Consider the following 19,547-nt stretch of genomic DNA (forward strand, 5'->3'; position numbering starts at 1 on the left):
AACTCCTGCTCTGGTAAGATCAGCTTCCGGAACGTTCAGGCTTAGCTCAGTAAGCGTAAGGATTATGCTTCTGTTGGAGAAGCAGCAGGGCTGGTGGAGGGAGGATGTCTAGGCTTTTCTATAATTATATTGATATCATTGGGATTAACATTCAAATCTTTCAATAAGGCTCCTGGGGTCTAAGATTTAGGAGTCATGCAAGTGAATTTCAGAAGGAACAGTGTGGGTTTATTTCCTTGCCAGCTAGACAAGCCAAGAGTGGTTTGTATTTGTCTTAGCTACTACGATTAGCCTGAAACAACTGTTCATGTGATTTTGTTTTAAGTAATAAAGCTCCACATTTAAATCATCTCAAATCTTGTGGTTATATTATTGGGGGGGACGACACTTTTTTTAAGTATCTATAATTTACTATTGTCCACAGTAACATGAATGCATGAAGTGACTATTAGCGTAGGGTTCTTGTTCCTACATATTCCATCCAGAACAAAATAGAGAAATTCGTCTGACAGCTACTATGTCCAATAGGCTATTTTTGACCACTTTCTAAATGGAGAAAAAAAATATACACCTCGACCCCGATATAACACGGTCCTTGGGAGCCAAAAAAATCTCACTGCCTTATAGGTGAGACCGCATTATATCGGGTTCGGTCCGGTCCGGCGTCCCAGACTGGACCAGCTTCCCTGGCGGTGATTTAGAGGGCCCGGTGCTCCAGCCGCTGCGGAGAGCACCAGGCCCTTTAAATCGCTGCCGGGGGGCTGGGGATTTAAAGGGCCCGGGGCTCCCCGCAGCAGCTGGAGCCTCAGCCCTTTAAATCACCGCCCGAGCCTGGCTGCCAGAACCCCGGCGGGGATTTAAAGGGCCCGGTGCTCCAGCTGCTGTGGGGAGCCCTGGTCCCTTTAAATCACCGCCGGAGCTCTGGCAGCCGGGCTTGGGCAGTGATTTAAAGGGCCCGGGGCTCCATACGAATTCGGATATAAGGCGGTAAAGCAGCGGGGCTCGGATGGCACTTTAAAGGGCCTGGGGTTCCCCGCTGCTTTACCGCGTTATATCCGAATTCGTGTTATATCGGGTCGCGTTCTATTGGGGTAGAGGTGTATTAAGTTTCTTCCTGAGAATTATGGTAGTTTTCATCTTATTTTTTTAACTCACTTGGCAACTATAGTCAGTGTCCAGACCATCCCACAGACTCATGAACTGAGCTTTCATCATAGCTGTAGCTTCATGATCAGAACTCGAACGGCTTCGTAGAAAGGAATCTAAATGAAAGAGATTCAATGAGCATTATTTACCGTCACATTCAAGCACAGCAACTATGTATTTCCCAAGGGCAAATTTATAAAAGATTGTAATCACAAAAGAAAAATAATTTAGGACCAAGGAGAGAGATACTGAAATTTTAGTCAGATCTTCTCAGTTACATGATCTAAGCACTATATAAGTACATGAAATATCACATGAAACGGTCTCAGATTTTGTGAAATAATCACAAAATATTGTAGAAAACCTAGAGGAGAAAAATCTGCATTTGCCAATGTTTTACTTTATCAGGTATCTTACTAGCACTTCCTGTATCAGGTAACTTACTAGCACTTCCTATATATAATTGGTATCTTAGGCAGCTTCCATTCCTAGATATTTTCATTCTTGCTCCTCATGCAGACTATCATGCTCCCTCTGAGAATATGACAAGCTAAGAAGCTATTAAAGGAGACTATTATAGCAAAGTTGCATGTTTAATATAAAGTGGCCCACTCACTTTTCATGCAGCGTTCTAGCTCTACTAATCATCTCCAGAAGCATATACTGTTGTTAAAAGAGAGTGCTTTCAGAAGGAAAACAGATTGTCTTTGGAAAAAGACTCCATCATAAATATGAAGTTGGAGAAAAGTGGCAGTTTCACTACATGTTTCACAGTGAATCTTGTTTCTCCGTGTCCCATGTGTCCTTTTAAGAAGTGCTTGGTGTAAGAGAAAATGAACAATTTTAACTGAAGTGTTCTTGTTTCACTTTGTTATGGATTCATGACTTCGACATTAAAAAGACAAATCCTCATGCTCCTAACAAATAGCACCACTCCTTTCTCCCTAATCCTTTTATAGATTTGTTTGTTTTAAATTTTCTTCTTCCTTCCCCATTCTCGTTTGTTCTGTTAATTCTTTAACTTTATTTTTATTGTTTTATATATTAAAAATATATATATAAATACATGCACAGGATGGAAATAGCATATAAATAACAAAATTCAGCGTTCATTATTTGCAAAACTTGGAACAAACAAAATCACAAACAAAAACTGAACCCCAAAAGGTCATGTAGGGCATAACCTAGGAGTATCAGGAACTAATACATACTAAACTGCAATAGTATTCCATAGTTTCATGTGACCAGAAATCCTCATACTTTACCAAATGTTTCTATTAGTCTTTTTTCCAATAATGCAATAGTAGAATGCTCACTAAGCCAGCTTCCGTATGAGGGAAGGAACTGCAGATTTCCATTTTCTCAAAATAACTCTTTTGGCCACTAAAATAGTTACCGCGATCCATTTCTTAATATTAATTGGTAATACCAACTTATCCTGCACCCTTAAAATACACAAGCTTGAAGGAGGAAAGATAGTGATAGAGTTTTTGAGAGAGCATTTAATATGGTGTTCCAGAACACATGCATTTTTGACTGGTGTAGAGGATGTGTGAAAGGTTGGCATGTGGCTGTTTACATCTCCAACATTTGCTGTGTGTTGCCAATCTAGCCTTAGACAAACATTCTGGAGTTCAGTAGTATCCATTTAATATCTTGTTCTGCAAAGATCTCAGGGATAAAGAGCTTGAAGTATCGTTCACATTAAGCCAGAGAAGTGTGAAATTGGCCTTGATCCTGAAGCATGGGTTATCCTATAGCGGTATGAGAAGAAAATTAGTAACATTGGTTATAATCCTATTAATGCGTTGGAGGGTGCCCCATATATATGCGAAGGTAAGATTTTTCCTTAAGGGCATGGGTAGCCTATTAAGGGCTATAGAAGAAGAGCGGGAATGGAATGGCTAAGCCTTCTTCGATTTCAAACCAGGCTGGTGTATATGCAAAACCACTGGAGGGGAAGTACCTTACTCAGCATTCCAAATGCTTCCTGATGTAATAAAGATTTAAATCCCATATAAATTGCATGATAAGCTTTTTATTCAAGCAAAGAGTGAGGGAGAGCCCTTGAAAAGCAATAGACTAATGATATATGTCAATCTTAGATATTCATTTTGGCTATTTCTAGTCTCCACAGTAAGGACAGAGGGAAAAAATGCACCTCTCTACATCGTTGGAAATTTCTTTAATATATAGTTCATATCTATAGAGGTAACTTTATGAAGATTAGGACAAATCTTAATTACTGAATAAGTTATTTCATTACACATTTTAAAGGGAAAATGCTGAAACTGAGAAGAAACTTTTTTTTTTGGGGTGATTTATCCATTGCTTGTGATTTATTCCAGTTAATGCAAAAACCAGAGATATCTCCAAAAATGCCAACTACATTCAATAATGATAGGATTGATGAGTATGGAATCTTCAATAGTTCAAAAATGCCATCATCATATAAACTGATTTTGTATTCTTCCTGTTTATAGTCACACCTTCTATGGCTGAGTGCTGATATATATACACATTGCCTGTGATTCAAGAGAGATTTAAAAAAAGAGGGATGAGATGGGACAGTCCTGTTGTGTCCCTCTTTCTAGTTGAAATGTGGGAGAAATAATGTCTCTAACTGATAGTAAAGTGAGCGGGAGCTGTATAATATATTGACCCAATTGAGGAACATTGAGTCAATCTGAATTTTTTTAGGACGGCCATTACATAAGGCCATTCAACCCTACCAAAAGCCTTCTCTGCATCTGGCGATAAGGCTATGAAGGGAACATCTGAATCTGAGTTTACTGGATCAAATGAGCAATTTTTATCGTATTATCTGTAGCTAATCTTTCTTTAATTAAACCAACCTGATCTGCATTCATAATCCCATGAATTATAGTGTTCAGTTAAATGCAAAAATTTTAGCAACATATTTTGCAATCTGTGTTCAATAGAGATGAGGAGGAAGTCACAACAGTTGCAACCATTTTTGTTCTTCTTTCATATTAAAAAGTAATTAAAACAGCTCTCACGTCACGAGACACGATTCCCTTTTGGACTCTTTCAGTGAGGACGTTTGAAAGAACAGAAGATAGCTGATTACAAAACATTTTGTAGACATCTATCGGAAAGTCATCCATCCCAGAGGCCTTGCCGGAATTCCTATTTTGTATATCTTGTTCAATCTATTGTGCTGTGAAAGCTTTGTCCATAAACAACACTTGTTCTGAAGTTAGGATATTAAAAGGTAAGCCTTCAATGAAATGATCACACTTATTAGAGTCACACTGATCTGATTTATATAAAGCTTGATATAAATAATCAATTTAAGCAATTCTATCTATTGGTTCAAGGGTAGCACTCCTGTCCACTTATAAGGAAGAAATACTATGGGTGGCTAATTCCATCTTAATCTTCTGACCAGGAGTTTACATGCTTTTTCTCCCCTTTCATAATATCTTAGTTTGACCCTGTTAAGTGTAAATGATAATTAGCTAGATAAGCATTCATTATATTTAAATCTGATATTAAATAGAGAAAGTAGGTGGTTTTCATTATTTGGGTCAGTCTTGTGTGTTCTCTGCAATTAGTCTATTCACTTGGTCAGAGTTTAGTAACATGAGTCTCTCTCTTTTTCTCCTTTTAGGAGGCATATTTTATGCATTCAACCTTTTCAGTAGCTTTCTGAGCTTCCCAAAGTTGATAGCAGAGGTCGTGGAGTGCTTATTTTCTTGTATAACATTAGAGATGACTGAATCAACTGTGGAACAATATTTTGCATCTTTTAGTAGCAGAGTGTTCAGCTTCCAGCTAGAAGACTTTAATGAGGTGTAACCAGCATCGGTATTTCTGGAACATGATCTGAAATTAATATATCATGAATGGTTGCTTCTAGGTATGCTGAAAGCAGTTCAGAAGACACTAGAAAAAAGTCAATTTTGGAGTAAGATGAACACACTGTAGAGCAATGTGTATAGTCATGCTTCTTGGAATGTCTCAGTCTCCATATATCTTTTAAATCTAGTTCATTCATTAATAATGAGGGTTGGTCTATTGTGCTTTGACAGCCGGCTCTCATGCAATTGGATTTGTCCAGATGTCTATCTAGCCTAGTATTCAAATTGCATCCCAGTATTACAGGAATGTATTTTATTAGCAAGAATGTCTGCAACGTCTTTGAAAAATTCAGAATTACCGCCACTTGGATTGTAAATGCTTCCTAGAATTAACTTTTTTTGAGCTAACAACTTTCAAGAAGAACATATCTTCCTTCAAGATCAGACTAAGACCAGATACGTTGAAAAGTTATACTTTTATGAATTAAGGTGAATATGCCTCTGCTCTTAAAATGCAACGATTAATGATACTCAACACCTACTCACATTTTCTTGATTCATCTAATTTTGCTACATGAGGTTCCTGCAATAAAGCTACTCGGCACCTTTTTTGATTTGAGATGTCTCAGGATTTTAATTCTTTTGGAAGGTCAATTAGGTCCTCACACATTCCAGGTATGCGTGCACAGAAAATCTGTGGCAAAGTTTTAAAAGATATTTTAAGTAGGGCTGTCAAGTGATTAAAAAAGTAATCGCGATAAATCATGCAATTAAAAAAATTGCAATTAATCGCACTGTTAAACAATAATAGAATACCATTTATTTAAGTATTTTTGGATGTTTTCTGCATTTTCAAATATATTGATTTCATTACAACCCAGAACACAGAGTACAGTGCTCATCTTATATTTATTTTTATTACAAATATTTGTGCTATAACAAAAAATAGTATTTTTCAATTCACCTCAGACAAGTATTGTAACACAGTAACTCCTCACTTAAAGTCATCCCGGTTAACGTTGTTGATCAATTAGGGAACATGCTGGTTTAAAGTTGTGCAATGCTCTCTTCTAACGTTGTTTGGCAGCTGCCTGCTTTGTCCACTGCTTGCAGGAAGAGCAGCCCGTTGCAGCTAGCTGGTGGGGGCTTGTAACCAGGGTGGACCAGCAGCTCCCCACCAGCTCCCCACTCCCCTAAGTTCCCTGTGCTGCAGCCACCCAGCAGGCTATCAATTGCTGGCAGTTCAGCTGTCCCTCCCCCCAATGCCAGGTGCTGCTCCTGCCCTCTGCCTTGGAGCTGCTCCAAGAGACTCCTGCTTACTGTGCAGTGGGGAAGGGGGGGGGGGGTTATGTCAGGGTGTCTCCCTTCCCCCACCCCCTTCCCCTGCACTCCACTTACCCCTTCTCCATATAGAGCAGGGAGGGGACACGGACGGAGAGAGACAGAGAGAACTTGGGGCAGCAGCTGCTGTCTCAACTTCCTGATCTACTTAAAAAGACAATGCACGTAAGAGTGGGTCAGCTTACTTAAAGGGGCAGTGTGCATCTCTCTCTCCCCCACCCACACAAGGTGTGTCTGTCTCTGTCTGCTATGTTGTCTCCCCTACCTCGTGTTCGTGCTGCCTTGTGTGAGAGGCTACATTAACAACGTGTTAACCCTTGAGGGCTCAGCCGAGTGCTAGTTCATCATTTAGCAGCAAGGCATTCCCTGGGAAATATCCCTCCCTCTTCCACCCTCTGACTTCATCACCTCAGCCAAGCTTCACAATCATCATAGCTGTGAACAGTCTTAAATTGTTTGTTTAAAACGTATACTGTGTGTATATCTATATAATATATAGCTTTTTGTCTGGTGAAAAAAATTTCCCCAGAACATACCCCTCCCCCCATTTACATTAATTCTTATGGGGAAATTGGATTCGCTTAACATCGTTTCACTTAAAGTCGCATTTTTTCAGGAACACAACTACAATGTTAAGCGAGGAGTTACTGTACAATCCTCTATCATGAAAGTTGAACTTACAAAAGTAGAATTATGTACATAAAAATAACTGCATTCAAAAATAAAACAATGTAAAACTTTGGGCGTACAAGACTACTCAGTTCTACTTCTTGTTCAGTCACGCAGACAAAGAAGTTTGTTTACATTTATGGGAGATAATGCTGCCCGCTTCTTGTTTATGTCACCTGAAAGTGAGAACAAGTGTTCACATGGCACAGTTGTAGCCGGCGTCGCAAGATGCGACAGGCCAGATGCGTTAAAGATTCATATGTCCCTTCATGCTTCAACCACCATTCTATAGGACATGTGTCCATGCTAATGAGGGGTTCTGCTGGATAACTTTCCAAAGCAGTGCAGACCGACACATGTTCACTTTAATCATCTGAGTCAGATGCCACCAGCAGAAGGCTGACTTTCTTTTTTGGTGGTTCGGGTTCTGTAGTTTCCGAATCAGACTGTTGCTCTTTTAAGACTTGTGAAAGCATGCTCCACACCTTGTCCCGCTCAGATTTTGGAAGGCACTTCAGATTCTTAAACCTTGGGTGGAGTGCTGTAGCTATCTTTAGAAATCTCACATTGGTATCTTATTTGCGTTTTGTCAAGTCTGCAATGAAAGCGTTCTTAAAACGAACATGTGCTGGGTCATCATCTGAGACTGCTATAACATGAAATATATGGCAGAATGCAGGTAAAACAGAGCAGAAGACACACTATTCTCCTCCAAGGAGTTCAGTCATAAATTTAATTAACGCATTATTTTTTAATGAGCGTCATCAGCATGGAAGCATGTCCTCCAGAATGGTAGCCAAAGCATGAAGGGGCATATGAATGTTTAGCATATCTTGCATGTAAATACCTTGCAATGCCGGCTACAAAAGTGCCATGCAAATGCCTGTTCTCACTTTCAGGTGACGTAAACAAGAAGCAGGCAGTACTATCTCCCATAAATGTAAACAAACTTGTTTGCCTTACTGACTGGCTGAACAAGAAGTAGGACTGAGTGGACTTTTAGGCCAAAGTTTAAAATTCTGTTTTTAAGGGCAGTTACATAACAACAACAACAACATCTACATTTGTAAGTTGCACTTTCACGATAAAGAGATTGCATTACACTATTGTATGAGGTGAACTGAAAAAAATTTTTTTACAGTGCAAATATTTGTATAAAAAATTATATATAGTGAACAGTGTACACTTTGTATTCTGTGTTGTAACTGAATATATTTGAAAATGTAGAAAACATCCAAAAATATTTAATACATTTCAATTGGGATTCTATTGCTTAACATTGAGATTAAAATTGCAATTAATTTTTTTTAGTTAATCGCGTGAGTTAACCACAATTAATCAACAACCCTAATTTTAAGATGTATAACATTACTCTAAAGACATGTATGTCTCCACTAATATTGTAATACCACATCTCTAGGCTGCTATCTGTGTTTATACATATTAGATACTGGTTAGTTTTGAATGAATTTTTGCCTTCAACTGAGTCTAAGGGTGTCAGGTATACAAAAAGATCTATAGTTAAATAGGTGTCTTCCAAAGTATATTTGTAACAGAAAACAAAAATACTCAGACTTAAAACAAGCCAATGTGGGCATGTTCAGATCCCTGACTGCTTCAGTTCCCTCTGCTCCTGCCCTTCCTATATTATATAATAATATTCTAAACACAAATATATTTAAGTAATCTGATAAATCAAATATCAGTTAGTACAAAATCTAAATATATATTAAAAAGTTTCATATTAATTGTATGTCAGATGCCCTACACAAACTGAATAACTAGTGCCATTTAAGGTTACATATCAGGAGTATGGATTGTTCCAAGGGATGATCCATCAGAGGTTCTAGTGAAGAGGTTCTGTCTAGCTGTGCAAGTTGTGATGATCAGTGCAGATAATACTACAATCAATAGGTAGTGCTATATCATCCAGTTTAGTGTTAATCTGTTACTCTCTCCAGTGCTACACAGTTCAGTTCCAAAAGGTGGTCAATGGAAGAGTTCAGCCTAGCTGGTTATCTGCTTGGAGTTGGAAGATTATAAAAGTGAATATTACCATATCCAGAAGAATACATAGGAAAACAAACTGATTTCTACATTTGTTGAGGTATGCTTTTCATGATGGGGGGGGAAAATATGCTATTTTTGGTCAAATCTGGTTTCAGTCTTTGAAGTGTCTGCCAAGTTTCAGAGGGGGGGTTGCAAAAGTCTTGTTAAGATCAGAGATGTCAGAAAAAAAGAGATTCTGTGGCCCTTATACTTAAGGTTTTAGCATTTTTGGCAGCATATCCTTGAACTTCAGCAGCTTGAAGATGATGGGTCTGGGCCTGTCAGATTCCTGCCTTCTAGTACCAGGCATCTGATGGGCCCTTTCAATAACTAATGGCAGCTGGGGTCCATGGAGATGTCCACCCCACACAAAGCAGAGCAGGTTAACTGAGGTCAATTAACCTGATTGGCTCTCCCCCAGGTGCAGCCTGTGCTTGAAAGGTTGATTGATGATGGAGCCCCCTGAGAAGGAACATGCATGGCAAAAATAAAAATCAGGAAGCTGGCACTGGAAAGGGGCTGAAAGGGAAGTGAGGTGTGTTTAAAGCTACAGAGCTAGGTAGTCTGCAGAAGGAAGGAGTATGGGCTAGGAAACCCAGAGAGAAGGGGAGCCACAAGAGAAGTAGGAAGGAGTCCAGGGAAATAGCAAGCAGACCATAGTTGCTGGACATAGCGTCCTGGGACTGGAACCCAGAGTAGCAGACTGGGCCAGGTTCCTCTACCAGCCATTGGGAAAGTGGCACAGAACCTGGCTGTGGATTGGAAGACTAACTGGAGCAGATGAAGACAGCTGATCCAGTGGGGCTTTGATAGCCTGGAAAGGAAGGACTACATAGGGACCTGGCCAGAGGGCTGAGTCATGAAGAGGGAGCACCTGAGTTCCAGAGACAGAGAGAACAAGAGGGGAAACAGTGTGAGCAACTATCGAGAGGGGGGGAAAAACAGACCTGGATGGAGCTAATCCCCACAGCAGCCAAGAAGAGGCACCCTAGCAGTGAGTGAACCCCATTACAGGGGCCAATTTAAATATAGTATGGAGCAGCTTCTGAAGAAAGCAAATGCTATCTTTCTCCTGAGCAAACCATTTGGGATTTGACATACATACATCTTTAGAGAGGCCACAAATATCCTTTGAGATTGAGAAATTCTTTCAGACAGATAGGATTCAATGCCATGATATCCTGGGCTAGATTTTGCTGTGCTTCCCTCTTCAGCTGCTTCTGTGATTCAGGCTTAGGTCTTTCGTTGCCTCACTTTTTCATTGGAAGCAGTTCGAAGATTATCCAGGAATCTAATTTACATTTATGACCAACTTTTTCCAAATTTGCTAAGAAAGTAATTATAAGAGATGAACTGATAAGTAGGGAGGTCTGGGATGAGGCAGATGTCTTCTTCACGGGTACCATATGACTGTTCTGTTAATTCTAACCACCCATTTCTTTGCAGTCTTCTAATTCCAAGCCCTTAGCTTCCTCAACATTCTACCAGTGGAAGGGCTAGTTTAATCTGCCCAGGCCTTCCAGTGATAATTATGTATTTCAGGAAAGCCTTTCTAAAAAGGTCCAACTTAGCCCCCTGGAGAAAGAAAGAACAGTGGTGCTGTACCCCATCAACATACATTTCCAGAATTGACTCTCAGAAACTGGGAACTTCAGTTCACTGTGTTATTTCTCCTATAACTAACCCCAGGTGTAAATTCACAAACAGTAACTACTAATGCTGGAAAAGCTTTAAGGAAAGGCTCGTTAAGACAGACATTGTATAGGGATAACTTCACTTAAAATTTAACTCTTATCAGAGGACTTCTGCAATATGAGACATGCTACTTTGCAAGGGATGCTCTTCAATACTTTTTACGCTATTAAATCTTGTTTTATTACCATTTTGTTCTGTATGCAGAATACAAATGTTTTCTGAGAATTAGTGATATTATCAAATACATCAACTTGCACTTAAAGTTCAAAGTTGTTGCATTTCTATGACTAAGAAAAAAGGCATGTACATTACCTATTTCATCGATAAAAATGATGGAAGGTTGGAGTTTTATAGCAAGGGAGAAGACCGCAGCAGCCAGTTTCTGAGACTCCCCATACCATTTATCAGTCAATGTTGAAGGCTGGAGATTAATAAATCGACAACCTGCTTCCTTTGCTGTAGCTTTGGCAATCAGAGTTTTACCACAACCTGGAGGGCCATAGAGAAGTACTCCTGAAAAATAACAGTATTAAAGTTTTAGGGTCACTGGAAGGAAGGAAAGACCCCAGTGTGACTAACATAGTGATGTATGAATTCATATTCTATCTAGATTTCCCTAAGGCTGGCATCCGGGTACTTTTCAGTAACTACCACCAAACTCCATGTACACAATTGTCCTGCAATTATCTTATTGTCTTAATATTAAAAAAAGAAATAATTTCAAATTATTCAAGACAGCTTTACCTTCGTTTTTTAGTGAAGAGTTAATAACATAATAGCTCATTTTAAACTTAAGAAATATCTGAAGCTTTGTTTTGTGCCTATTACAGTTATAAGTAACAATCTATATTACTATGATTCAAACAAGCTAGTGGGGGGGAAAAATTCAGTTTGCTTACTTCGGGCATTTGCTAGGGCTTTGTTTATAGTCACTACCTTCCTGAAAAGACTTATGGAAAAAAATCTGTAATGAGGTAGGGAAATCCATACAAGTTATTTTAAAAGCATTTTTTTTTTAATTCCATGCATATTATTTAGAAGTACTCAATCTCAATTTTTCTCTAAAATTAGTCAAACAATTTATTAGAGTTTCCTATAGTGGACAGGTTTTCTTATTTAGTTAGACTTAAATGGGTGTTCTCTATAAACACAGCTGCAGAAGCTGGTGAGTCAGTTTTTTCTTAATTTAAATGTTTTTGAGGCTGTCTACATCTACATAAGGATAATTACTTAAGAGATGCATCTCCCATCTTCATGATTTAAATGACTAATCAAATTGAGGGGCATGGTCTGTTTGGAAGGTCTACATAAATAGTCCTTTCCATCATCTTATTAAAGCACATGACAGAATACCAATTTTCCAACCAAGATGAATTCCTAACAGCGGACAATTTTGTATAAAACAAACATTAATTTCCAAACAAAATAGAACTGAACATTTTAAGGGGACAACTGATAGATGTACGCAGTAATTAATTACATAAAGAAGGCTTTCACATAATACAAAGAAAAGATGGAAGAGATCTTGTCGATAGAAAATAAGCCTTGTCCTCCTATCTAACTACCTAGGTCCACATTTTGCTTTCATGTACATGAGTACAAGGCAATTGTGACTAAGAACTTCAGTGGACACACTTCAACTTTACAACACTATAAAGAAGAGCAGATTTTTGACCTTTTCTCTCTTAGGTTGAGTTGGCAGTGAACTTATCTAACTAAACACCAGAGAAGGAGGGATGAAGGGTCTACATATTCACACTTGCATTCTCTTATTGCCTGGATTACTGGAGTCAAAAGGGACCTGCAAAATTAGCTTGCAGTAACTCTTCACATTTAAGGACTTTGTTTCTATCAGTGCACTGGTATCCTTATCGAAGTGTGGAAACATTTCCTAGCATATACCATAGAGCTATATCTGATCTCAGCAAAAAGAACAAAACTAAATGTAAAAAAAAACACCCACCACCAGAAATCCAGAATTAATGCACAAGTTGGATGTCTCTTGGAAATGTGTATTTGGATTGGTAGAACATGCATGGATATGACTTCAATAAAAATCGACATTATACAATAACTGAAGACCGTTTGTGAAGTAGTGCAAAGATCTTAGACTAAACATAAACGGCCATCTCACAAAAGAAATAAAAAGCCTCAAGCAATAAGCAATGAGGTGATTCTATAATGTCAATCCTCATAATTAAAGTGATAGAAAAATACCATTCTGAGGAATTACACTTTAAATATTAGGTTGTGATTTGACCCTTCTCCTTAACACAAGGGTATTATTGATAATACCCAACTTTATTTTGAAAGCATAAAAGTTAAAAAAAAATTTTTTGTCCTAGATAGTCATTACAATTTTTGTTAATAAAAGAAACCACGGACAAGTTATATCTAGAACAGTGGTTTTCAAACTTTTGTATTGGTAACCTCTTTCACATAGCAAGCCTCTGAGTGCGGCACCCCCTCCATAAAATTAAAAAACACTTTTTAAATATATTTAACACCATTATAAATGCTGGAGACAAAGTGGGGTTTAGGGTGGAGGCTGACAGCTCGCAACCCCCAATGTAATAACCTTACGACCCCCTGAGGAGTCCCAACCCCCAGTTTGAGAACTCCTGATCTAGAATGCTTTCTCCTTACCTTTTGGTGGCTGCAAGAGTCTGGAATTCTCAAACAAATGTTTCTTCTTGATAGGTAAAATGACTGTGTCCTTCAGATCTGTAATGACATCATCTAAACCTGCAATATCACTCCAGGTTACCTGATATACAAAAACAGTATTGGAAAAAAAGTTTAATGTATCATACCCACAGCCAGCAAACATAACCCTGATTCCTAGATGGCCTCCAAGGAATCATTAAACAAACAAAAAACGGGCAGTGTGAAATCTCAGATTCAAGAACACGTAAATTTAATTATTTTTATGCATAATGTAACAAAATGCAGAGAAAAATGCAGGTTTCTCTCTATGATGCAGTTAAGATTTCCTGGTAGAAAATTATTTTCCACTTGGATACATTCTGACAATGATGAGCTTTTAAAATTTCAAACGTTCTACATTTATGAAAATATAATTCCTAGTTGAAGGATAGATTTGACTACTAATGACACTATTAAGAGCTTCCATGTATCAAATGTTGTACTCTGTTTTATACATATATAAAGTTCCATACTTCTTATAGGAATAATAGGGGGAAAATGAGCAGTGAATATAGTGTCTTACATGCATGCTAAGAGGGTCTACTAGATGTGCGGCAATGCTCATTTCATATTCAGTAAGCTTGACATTTTTCACCCCAATCTGCTTCATTAGTTTTTCTGCCTAGAAAGAGAGAACAGAAGCCATTAACATTATAAAAAGAAAATGGTTAAATAGTTTAAAAACAGACTTTAAACAGTTGCTATTTTGGGCGTTGGAAGTTAAGAGCTAGAAATGAGATAGGTAGTCATTCACTGAATATGGCTTGAGTCCTTTGCAATAATAAGGCATTACTGTCTATCTGCTCAGTGGCCTATGTGAAGCTAATTCATGATCTCAGTTTCTGACAAATGTCACATCAAAAAAATTACATAGACACATCCAAGACTGAAAAGGCATAAAAATCCTGCTCTGTCTCAGTCCTTCAGAACAGGGCTGAGGCACATTAATGGGTGGTGGCTACCGCTTCCCACAGCTCCCGTTGGCTGGGAATGGGGAACCACGGACACTGGGAGCTGCAGGGGGCTGTGCCTGCGGACAGTCAACATAAACAAAATGTCTCGCGGCCCACGTTCGGATTACCCTGATGGGCCATGTGGCAAAGGTTGCCGACCTCTGCAGTAGGGGGTACTCCTCCCTCTGCCTGCATTATAGCCCTATGCTGGGGCAGTGCTTTTAAGAACTTTGCATTAAAGATGCAGTCTGTTAAATGATGCTGGAGAGTGGCCCTGACCACTTCTTATCAAACAAAGAACCCTGAAGAGAGTTAATTCTAATTAGTTTGGCCAAGATGATGGGGTAAGTATACTCCATTTTTCTAGATGTCCTTTGCACCAAGGCACTATGTAAAATACAAAGTTTCCGTTGGATATGCTAGTGTCCACTTCCTATTTTAAACCAGGGCTTGAAAAATTTATACCAATTACTAATCAAAAGATTAAACTTTAGATAGATGCAAGAGACTTAGGAGGGAGGGAATGAAATAGCCAGGTCCAGGTTACCCCACTGCTTCCCAGAAGTACCAGGAATGGGGAGGATGTGGGACTGCTACTAGGGTGTTATCCACAGATTCTGCTTGAAGACTATCAGCCTCTGGTTAGTAGGTGACCGAAATTTAAAACTCCAACCACTCGACCTACTGAGAAGGCTTGTGTCTCGGTCTCTTCCCTCCTGTCCAGAGCACCTTAGCTGCTGTAGAGAATCATAGAAATGTAGGGCTGTAAGGAACTTCAAGAAGTCTTCAAGTCCAGCCCTCTGAGCTGTGGCAGAACCAAGTAAACTTAGATCATCCCTGACAGGTGTTTGTCCAACCTGTTCTTAAAAAATATCTCCAATCATGGGGATTCCACAATCTCTCTTGAAGCCTATTCCAGATCTTAGCTACCCTTGTAGTTAGAAAGTTTTTCCTAATATCTAACCTAAATCTTCTTGCTGCAGAGTAAGCTCAGTACTACTTATCCTACTTTCGGTGGATATGAACAATTGATCTCTGTCCTCTTTTCATAACTGCTCTTAACATACTTGGAAGACTTATCAGATCTGCTTCCCTCCCCCCATCTTCTTTTCTCAAGACTAAACATGCTCAGGTTTTTAACCTTTCCTCAAAGGAAACCTGATCTAAACCTTTTATCATTTTTGTTGCTCTCCTCCTGATTCTCTCCTAAAGTGTGGTGCCCAGAAATGGACAATACTACAGCTAAGGTCTCACCAGTGCTGAGTAGAACAGGACAATTACCTCCCATGTCTTATATACGACACTCCTGTTAATACACCCCAGAAATAGATTAGTTCGCAGCTGCATCACAACGTTGACTCAATCTGTGATCCACTATAACCCCCCGATCCTTTTCAGCATACTTCCAGCTAGCCAGTTATTCCCCATTTTGGAGTTGTGCATTTGAATTTTTTCCTTCGTAAGTGAACTACTTTGCACTTGTCTTTACTGAATTTCATCTTGTTGATTTCAGAACAATTCTCCAATTTGTCAAGGTCATTTTGAATTATAATCCTGTCCTCCAAAGTGCTTGCAACCACTCCCAGTTTAGTGTCATCTGCAAATTGTATAAGCATACTCTCCATTCCATTCATGGAAATATTGACTAGTGCCACAGCCAGAACTGATCCCTGTAGGACACCACTAGATACGCCACGCTGCCCTCCCGTCCCGTTTGACAGCAAACCATTGATAACTACTCTTTTAGCTAGTTGTGCACCCATCTTGAAATCATTTCATCTGGACCACATTTCCATACTTTGCTTATGAGAATGTCATGTGGGACTGTGTCAAAGGCCTTATGAAAATCAAGACATATCAGAGACAGCTTTCTCCCTATCTACCAGGCAATAAACCTGTCAAGGAACAAAATTAGGTTGGGTTTGGCAAGATTTGTTGACAAATCCATGCTAGTTATTCTTTATCCCTATTATCTTCCAGGTGCTTATGAATTAATTGTCTAATAATTTGTTCCAGTATCTTTCCAGGTGTCGAAGTAAGGCTGGTCTGTCATTCCCTGGGCCCTCTTTTTTCCCCTTTTTAAAAGATAGGTACTCTGTTTGCCCTTCTCCAGTCTTCTGGGACCTCACTCATCCTCCAGAAGTTCTGACAGATAATTGCTAAGGGCTCCTAGATTGGTTCAGCTAGTTCCTTAAGTACCCTAGGATAAATTTCATTAGGCTCTGCTGACTTGAATACATCTACCATATCTAAATACTCTTTAATCTGGTCTTTTCTATTTTGGCTTGCATCCAGTCTCCCTTGTTAATATTTCTTGTGTTGAGTATCTGCTCACCATTAACCTTTTTAGGGAAGATTGAAGCAAAGTAAGCATTAAACACCTCAGCTTTCTTGATATCATCTGTTATTAGCGCTTCTTTTCCCCGCTAAGTAGAGGACTTACACTTTCCCCCTCCTTTCTTGTGCTCCTATGTATTTAAAGAACCTCTTCTTCTTGCCTTCTGTCACTTGATAGGTGTAACTCATGTACTTTAGCCTTTCTATTTTCATTCCTACATGTTGGTGCTATTCTTTTGTACCCCTCCTTAGCTATTCGTCCATGTTTCCATTTTTTGGTAGGATTCCTTTTTGATTTTTTTCAGGTAAAGAGCTCCTGATGGAGCCATACTGGCCTCTTATTATTCTTCCTCTCGATCCTACATCTGCTATGACTGCCTATATTAACTCCAATTCCCCAAAAGCTGTAGCAGTTCCATATAATTAGACTGAGAGTATTAATTTCACCCTGCTGCTAATTAAGCAAAGCTATTAGCAGCATAAAAGGTACTGGAACTGTCTGCAGACTTGAGGAAGACAACACTGCATCACTTTACATTTGGAAGGTTTTCACAACCATATGAGCTAGAAACTTTAAAGTTTAAATTTTGCAGAGATTGACAGCTTAGGCCATAATACCTGCCAGAGAAATGTTCCCACTCGTTTCTACTGAGTGGGTTCTTTCAATCCCTGTCCTAAATGTGCTTCAGCAGTTGGTGAACTGGCTTCTGTGCATATACAGAGTGGTTTGTATAAAAGTGTTCTTAGAAAGTAAAAAAAATATGAAAGTTTGATCTTACCTGTTTCTGAGCTTCCACTTTTTGCTTCCTGGTTGGATCAATTGCATCTACCATCCATTTAATGGTAAAATAAGTTACCGCACCAAATATCGTCAAACGGAAAATTAAACCAACAACTTCATTCCGACTCAGGGGGCGAGAAAAGGCTTCAGCATGAACCATTTTGATTTAATACTAAACAGAAGTCAGAAGAAAAAAGCTTTAGACTTGAAAAATATGCACTTTATTTTCTTTTAAAAAAACATTTTAGAAATATTTATCCACTTATGTAGCAGTTAGACTATTTTTACAGTGGTGGCACAAGCTCATATGCGACTTCTTGCTAAACTAAATAATTAGTTAAATCTGGAACTAAACAACTAAAGGACACTTGTGATTGACAATATGTAAACTTATGATCATCCTCAAACTGGAAACAGAAGCACAAAAATTAGAATGGAAAGGGTTAAATGCTTAGTCAACATCTCGTTTCATTTTCACCTCTGTTAGAGTACAAAAGACAACCAGTTGAATCCTTGCTTCTGTATTTTAATGTATTCAACAAGGTCCTCATTTCAGAAAAGTTGTTCCTTAAAAATGTTGCCTTCCTTTCAACCATACAATATCTTACTAATAGGAATGTGCCACATTTTAGTTCCAAGTTTAGCCCATTCCTATTCAGGCCTGCTGTTTTATTGCTGTGATTTAACAATATCAAAAATGTTGACTCAAAAAGACAAGGAAAAGAACTGCCTGTTAAAGAAAGATATAACACAGTATTTCAAATTTCTTCCTCTATTACTTTTGTATGTGTCTCACTGTCACATTTTTAAGACCTGTAGTCCACATTTGGGTATTAGAAAGTAGAGAATTGTAGTCTGGATCCATTACAAGATATCTGTACTCTTGATTTGTAGAGTTCCCCAGAAGGCTGTAAATGCTGGCTTTGTAGCAGACTTAACTACAGTATTTTCTATTGTTGGCTTCTCTGAAGCCAACCCTTATCCCTTGATAAAGTTCCTTTAGGCGATGCAGCCTCCCTAGATGTGACACCAGATGGAGAAATAATAAATTCTCCTGGTCCTAAAATGTAAAAAATTCAGATTCGGAATCTGGGGGTCAGTGGAAGGATGCAATCTATGGGTATGTCTACATTACAGCAGCACAGCTATGGTGCTGCAGCTATTCTGGAGTAGTGTGGACTCTTCCTACATCAACAGAAGGGTTTTTTTTCCATCCATGCAGGTAATCCACCTCTGAGAGGCGGTAGCTAGGTCAGTGAAAGAATTCTTCTGTTGACCCAACTGCTTCTCCAGTGAAGGAAATCTCAACTTAATGGCATCACATGGTTGCAAAATTTTTCACAGCTCTGAGCAAGGTAGTTTGGTCAATCTAATTTTTAGGTGTAGACCAGGACTATGTGCTACTGAACTAGGAGGATCTCAAGTCTGAAAACTTTGAGCAGCTTCATTCAACCACTGATGCCTTCCTTTTTAGGGCAGTGGTCGCCAACCCGTTGATCTTGGGGACTCTCCCAGTCAATCGCGATCTCTGGCCGCTGCGGCGCAGCGGAGCTCCCTGCCTGTCGCGGCCCCACACCGCTCCTGGAAGCGGCCAGCATGCCCCCGAGGTCTGGGGGAAGGGACCAGGGGTCTCCATGCGCTGCTCTGCCTGCAAGCACCACCCCCATAGCTCCCATTGGCCACAGTTCCCTGTTCTCAGCCAATGGGAGTTTTGGGGGCAGTGCCTGCAGAGAGGAGCAGCACGCAGAGCCACGTGCCCCTCGCCCCCACCCAGGGGCCACAGGGGCACGTTGGTCCCTTCTGGGAGCGGCATGGGGCCGCGACAGGCAGGGAGCGTCCCTTAGCCTTGCTGTGCCTTACCAATGGCTGCATTTTAATTGTGTTTGTTGTTGCACCCTTCTACCTGCCTGTACAAAAGCCCTCCACAAGCATACAAAACTGGGCAGCTGTTCTGGTTTCTCTTGCTCTCCAAAGACATACTTTGCTTATCTTATCATTAAAAAAATTCTTGACTTTCCATGGACATCTGCGCAAGAGCAAATGCTC

At 39.4% G+C, this 19,547-nt stretch overlaps 1 protein-coding gene and 1 long non-coding RNA gene across 14 annotated transcripts in view; one reads left to right on the forward strand and one right to left on the reverse strand.

The window, feature by feature from the left end:
- The window catches only part of ATAD1 (ATPase family AAA domain containing 1), a 33,416-nt gene that overhangs the window by 9,565 nt on the left and 4,304 nt on the right, over positions 1-19,547 (reverse strand). For 7 of the 13 annotated variants that reach the window (XM_065553507.1, XM_005292492.4, XM_005292494.4 and 4 more), the window contains 5 exons: positions 17,500-17,673; positions 13,954-14,052; positions 13,371-13,491; positions 11,037-11,237; positions 1,156-1,262 (listed from right to left, as the gene is read on the reverse strand). In XM_065553507.1, coding sequence (XP_065409579.1) covers positions 1,156-1,262; positions 11,037-11,237; positions 13,371-13,491; positions 13,954-14,052; positions 17,500-17,661 — 690 coding nt within the window. In that variant the 5' untranslated portion in view covers positions 17,662-17,673. Of the gene's footprint in view, positions 1-1,155; positions 1,263-11,036; positions 11,238-13,370; positions 13,492-13,953; positions 14,053-15,068; positions 15,189-17,499; positions 17,674-19,547 lie in introns of all 13 variants that reach the window. The other 6 variants (XM_065553509.1, XM_065553512.1, XM_065553511.1 and 3 more) reach the window with 2 other exon arrangements.
- On the forward strand, positions 1,261-5,582 carry LOC135972899 (uncharacterized). The gene is made up of 2 exons (XR_010589500.1): positions 1,261-4,381; positions 4,781-5,582. It is a non-coding gene; the product is annotated as an uncharacterized LOC135972899 (long non-coding RNA).

This window comes from Chrysemys picta, chromosome 7, assembly GCF_011386835.1.
Source record: "Chrysemys picta bellii isolate R12L10 chromosome 7, ASM1138683v2, whole genome shotgun sequence".
Classification (NCBI taxonomy): domain Eukaryota; kingdom Metazoa; phylum Chordata; order Testudines; family Emydidae; genus Chrysemys; species Chrysemys picta.